The sequence below is a fragment of the Magnolia sinica genome, chromosome 10 (assembly GCF_029962835.1).
Source record: "Magnolia sinica isolate HGM2019 chromosome 10, MsV1, whole genome shotgun sequence".
Classification (NCBI taxonomy): domain Eukaryota; kingdom Viridiplantae; phylum Streptophyta; class Magnoliopsida; order Magnoliales; family Magnoliaceae; genus Magnolia; species Magnolia sinica.
Genome location: NC_080582.1, coordinates 12,876,472 through 12,882,475, shown reverse-complemented (window position 1 = coordinate 12,882,475; position 6,004 = coordinate 12,876,472). Strand labels below are relative to the sequence as shown.

The following is a 6,004-nucleotide window of genomic DNA, read 5'->3' as shown; positions in this document are numbered from 1 at the left end:
TCAACTGTCCTATCAGTAAGTCCATTGCGGTAGATCCCTTCATTATCACCCTCCTAGACAGAAAGAATACTTCCCATAATGTTTTGAAAATATGATTTGAAACTTGAAAACTCGATTCTACTAGAAATTCCATCAAATTGGGTAGACTTCAAGATCGCTGAAAACTCGAAATTAAGAAAAAAAAAAAAAAAAATCTGAAAAATTAAACCCGAAAGAATTCACTGGAAACGGGTTCCAAATGAGTCGACTAGATGGAAATGAGTTCCAAACAAGCTTGATTTCATGAACTCCTACGTTGTTCTCTTTTCTTCTTTCATCATCTCTTAAAATTCTAGGCAGGCTTAAGCCATGTCTGTTTTTTTTTTTTCTTTTCTTTTTTAATCGATAGCTTTAAAATGCATTGAATTCTCTCAAGTCTCACAGAAATGTGGACATGGTACTGTTTTATTCATTAGATATGTGTTGTATATTTAAGACAATCCAGACTGTCCTAATCTTTGGCCTACTGATCTACAGACTGCACTTATCAGCCAATTTTAAGCATCAGGCTTTCCTTGTTGGATTCGGAGTGCTAACCAATTTCTTGTATATGTTCATTCCATGGATAGGAATTGATGGTTAGGATTATCGAGTCAGGGCATTTTTCAGGCTATTATAGGTTAGATCTATTGGATGGATAATGAAGCTTGTGCAAAACTGCAAACTAACACACAATGTGGATTGATCAGGTCTAAGGTATTCAAAATCTTATGCGATACGGGGTCAAAACGGTGACTCCTGAATTATGGAATCATAATGTCCATTACAGGGCTGTAACGGTGGTTACCTCCCATGACGGTCAGATCATAACGGTTTTTTTTTTTTTTAAAAAAAAACAGCTTTTTTATTTCTTCTTTTTTAGTTACAATTTTTCTCATTTTTGGGCACTTTTCTCTTTCAAATTATTTCCTGAACTATTATACTGTAAATTTCGATCACTTTTAACTTGAATTTGAGAATCAAAACAAGTTATTTCAAGAATTTTGGAAGAATGCGAACAAGGCTGTCAGAGTATGCAATGACAAGGGAGCAACAATTAGAGCCGTTTATCATCAAATCCAACCACCTAAAAGAGTGTCATGCATTGTTGGTTCAATATAGCTCAAGATGTGTAGCGGATCTCTTTTCTATTGTGGTTTTTTAGTTGATATTATTGCATGTATGCATTTCATAATCCTAGTTATAGAATTATAATCACTGATTCCAAAATAATTAATAAAAGTCATGTATATACCACAAGTGACAGCATACCACATATAGTTACGAGAGCCCATCCATACATTGGGTTGGTCCGACATTCTACATGATTTCTCAAAAATAAATCTAGTCCACTTAGCAAGTTTTATAGAGCCGTACTCTTTTTTTTTTTGCACATTGTGGCCCACTTGATCGGTGGATCAACCAGATTTTTGGGCCACAGCATCAATATATTGCTGACTTTTGATGGATGGATTGGATCCTAGATTTATCGTGGCATTCGGGCACGTGTGTAGTGTGTATAAAAGCTTTATTGCACAAGCATGTGGGCCCAGTGCATATAAATATTAATGGACCAGGATGGCCCGTTGGGCTTTCGGGGCTGGCCCACTTGAGCTTGGGTTGGAGCATCAGATCCGAGGACAGGGATCAGGCTTAAAATTCAGGCCTTGCAGGATTAGGATTTGGACCATAGGGCAGAACTTGGACCGTGTAGAACAGCCCATTAACACAACGCAAGTCCAGCCCGACCTGGCCCATTAGGGTTTATAAGGGCAATATAAAACATACATAATAAATAAAAATCCTCATTTACTCTTTATGCTATTGCTCCAATTCATTTCATTTCTCTCTCTACTCGAACCAGTCCAACCCTCTGATGTGGGACTATCTTGGCTTGCCATGGGCCCAGCCAGGCTCAAGCTTATGCTAAAACAATGCAAGCCGGGAATGAGCTTAGGCGGGCCTAACTAGGCCGTTAACACCCCTGTAATCCAGGCTCAGGTCTATGTTAGACAATGCCGGCTGGGCTTGGCATGAGCCTAGCTCTGGGGGGCTGTTGACACCCCTTAATTAGAGCTGTACATGCGGCAAAGGAGTCGAGTTTGGCATAGCTCGGATCGGCTCAACCAGTAGCTAACCCCAGGTCAAACTCGGCTCTGCTCAGTTCTTGAGCCTGACTAGCCAGCTCGGCTCAATTTAGTCAACACTTGGCCCACTTTGAGCCGAGTTCGAACTTGTGCGACATTTTTCTAAACACATCAAGTGCATTTTCAATTTCTCACGTAATGCAAAACAGTACAACAATTTACTGGTATTTCATCAAACACTCGACTGGCAGCATCAAAATGTAGATATGAGGATAATTTTATAATGTAAATTATTTATTTATTTTTTTAAATATTTTGTAGTAATTTGTTTCGTATCCATTCTTTCCTTACCACCTCAATCCAACAGAGAATGTATACACTCAAAACAACACTTTGTTGAGTCATTTCATCAAACACTCCGCGAGTAGTGTCAATATCAAAATAATTGAGTCACCAAGTTGATTCGAGTTGAGGTTCGATCCAAGCCGAATCAAGCTTGATCAAACTTAAACTTGGCTAGAAATTTTATCGAGCTCGAAAAAACCTGACTCATTTCGAATCCAATTTCAAGGTGAGCGAGCTGACCTAGCTAACTCGACTGGTGCGGGCTGTAATGATACAAGGGGCTATTCTCTCCTGTAAACGTGCAATTAACTATGATTAGACATTGATGTCCAAAACTCCAGTGATAGTTTAACACCATATAAAAAGTGGTGATGACCTTTCCTTTTAAAATTTTTTTTTTTTTTTTAAAGGTTTGCTTGTTAGTACACCCATGTCAGTACGCACACTCCATGTTAGCCACCCCCACTAGGGATCGATACCAAGACCTCAAGGGCCTGTTTGGCCGGACCGATCCCACGGTCTTAGGTGGGATGGGATTCAAAAAACATCATTATTACCCATGGCAGGGACTGTTCCCTGTTACCGTGGGATAAGCTTAATTCCCTTTTTAGTTGGTAATATAGTGGTACATTGAAATGATATACCCACCATCATTTGAAACTATTGACAATAACACACATTAGTTATATCTAAACTGTTCATTTGTTTTGTAACTTCATTCTATAGCATGGGCCTAAAAATGAGGCAGATCCAAAACTTATGTGGCCCCAAAGAAGTTTTCAACAGTAAATATTCAATCCCCATTGCTTTCTATGGTGGGGTCCACTTGAGCTTTAGATCTACCTGGATTTTTGGCTCATGCTCTAAAATGATCTCAAAAAATGGGTGGACGGTGTGGATATAGCCCACACATCATGGTGGGACCTACACAACTTGCTAACATTGAGTGATATTAGCACGGGACCGATACAATTCCATCCAGCCAAATTCCAAGCTTCTCCACTCTTCCCAAACATGGGGTGGAATTGGCACGGGACCAGATGCAATTCCATCCCACCTTAGACCATCTAATCCAGCCGGCCAAACAGGCCCAAGTGTTGAAACGAGGTATCTTCACTCAGTCTGCCAGTTGAGCTATGGATCTGAGTGTAGTGGTGATGACTATTTAACGGTACACATGACGTAGTTGTACCGAAATCCAGACCGTCTAAACTAGAGCATCACAATCCAAAATTTACTTAGTTTGGAGCACTCACTATCTTACTTGTGGCCCTAAAATGAGCTGGCAAAACGGATGGACAGTGTGGATACATCACAGTGGGCCCCACAGTGCCCAACACTACCTAGCTGGATGGTGCTGGGCCATCAACCAATCCGCTTCTCCCTCCATGCGGATGCATAGACACGTGGCACACAACCATAAATGCACATCACCCTAGAGCTGCAAAATCGTGGCATCCATCCAAAAAAATAAATCAGATTCATCAAGCAATTCTAGCCACTGATTAACGATCACTCGTATGATGAATTTGGGTTTCCATCCATCCACACAATGGCAGCTAATCAGGCAGTTATGATCATCCATTCGGTGCACTTCTAGGGTTATGCATGATACACAATGGGCCTCACCATCTGGACGGTCTGGATTGAAGTATAGACATGATACTTACATAGCAATTACGTGCATGAGCATGGATGGATGGTACATACTACCTAATCTTTACTCGACCCAAATCAGTATTTACTAATAATAAATTAATTAAAATGAGAAATGCTCCAGTGCTCTCAGAGCACTATAACTTATAGTAGTCCAAGTTGTATTGGGACACTTAGACAACCCAATCGCTTAATCTAGGCCGTACATTAGGTCCGCCACAGATTTTATGGGCCACCATTTAAATATCTTAATAATCTGACAGGTATACCTATCTGAACTTTATATTTTATTTTGGACGGTCCAGATCATTTACACAAACATAGGTCCAATCAATATTTTGATCCATCTATTTACTGGAGCCCATCATAGATTGCTTATGATTCTAAAGAGTCACTTTTGTCAGGCAATCCTAACCATGCCATCCATGGCTCGGAAAAAGGATGGCTACAAAATAAGGACAAATCAGGGGTGGATTGGATCATCCGATCAGTGTGATTTTTGCATGGTGGCCCATACTATATGTTCTGGAATTAATAGACGGTTCAGATCGATCGATTGGACTGTCCAAGTAACAAATGCAACTAGGAGCACTGGAGCCTATCTCAAATAAAAATACATTTCAAAAAAATTAAAATCAATTAGCTGTACCGTAAGCCTACAGTACAACGCGTCGTATAAATCATTTGCTCTTCTTCTGCTGCTTTCTAGAATACACCATCCCTCGAATTCCGTCGGGATCCGCAGCAAACCCAAGCGCCCTATAGAAGCCCACTACCTTTGGCTCCGCGTACAGTGCGATGTTTGGGATTCCCATCTCTCGCAGCTGGTCGACGAGCCTCTCCATCACGGCCTTCCCCAATCCGAACCCTTGGTAGGAGGGGTCCACCACGACGTCCCAGATGATCGCGTTGAATACGCCGTCGCCCGTCGCGCGTGCGAATGCAACAGGCTTCTGTGTCTTGGAGTGCTCGATCCAGAGAAGAGAGGGCGTGTGTTGGAGGGCGGTGAGGATCTTGGCCGGGTCCCTGCGGGGGAACCCGACACGAACGAAGACGGTGTTGAGATCGTCGAGGTTGAGGGAAGAGAAGGAACGGTGGAGATTGAATCCGCGGGAGGCGAGGTCGGAGTCTGAGATGGAGAATTTCGATGAGATTGAGAGGCGTTTGGGAGAGAAGGGGGATTTGAGAGGGAGAGAGGAAGAGATGATGCCTTGGAAAAGCATTTTCTGAGAGAAAGATGGAGAGAGATGGGGTTTTGGATGGGAGGTTGTTATTTGATACTCTGTAGAGTAAGATGCTTGATACGCAGGAGCCAGAAATTTTTTTTATTTAAATCAAGTCACGGTCCGAAAATTGGATTGGGTAAACAATGCTGGCCTCTTGTTCGTGGATGGATGCGGCTTCGGTGGATGCCTGACTGTGGGACCCACCGTGATGTATGTACTTTAGTGCATGATAACAAAAATGAAGTAGATCCAAAACTCCATTGGACCACACCACAGGAAACAGTGAATATTGATTACCCACCATTAGAAACTTCTCAGGGACCACCGGAATGTTTATTTTCCATTCAACCCTTATGAGTCATCACACGTCGAAAAGAAAGTGGCACACGATGGAGGAATCATGGATTTAAGATCAGAACATCTATAGGTGTATGAAAGTTAAAATGTTGGGGTTCTTTTTGACTGTAGACACAACCTTTTACCTATTTCACCCGCATCGACCGACCACAAAACTTACATACGAAAGTAGACTCCTCTTTGTGCGGACAACATATTTCGGACAAAACTAACCCTCCTTTTTTACCTGCTTCTTACCTGAACCTGAGCATAACCAAGGGGTATTTTCGTCCGCCCGTACCCTAAAAATCCTCTTCTGCCTGTCCACCCGTCCGG

At 41.9% G+C, this 6,004-nt stretch overlaps 1 protein-coding gene across 1 annotated transcript; it reads right to left on the bottom strand.

Annotated features, from left to right (window-relative positions):
• Positions 1-4,576: 4,576 nt before the first annotated feature.
• Positions 4,577-5,408, bottom strand: LOC131258005 (GCN5-related N-acetyltransferase 1, chloroplastic). Its single transcript, XM_058259029.1, has one exon. It carries the CDS (start codon positions 5,327-5,329, stop codon positions 4,787-4,789), a length of 543 nt encoding a protein of 180 aa, XP_058115012.1. The 5' UTR covers positions 5,330-5,408; the 3' UTR covers positions 4,577-4,786.
• Positions 5,409-6,004: the final 596 nt, after the last annotated feature.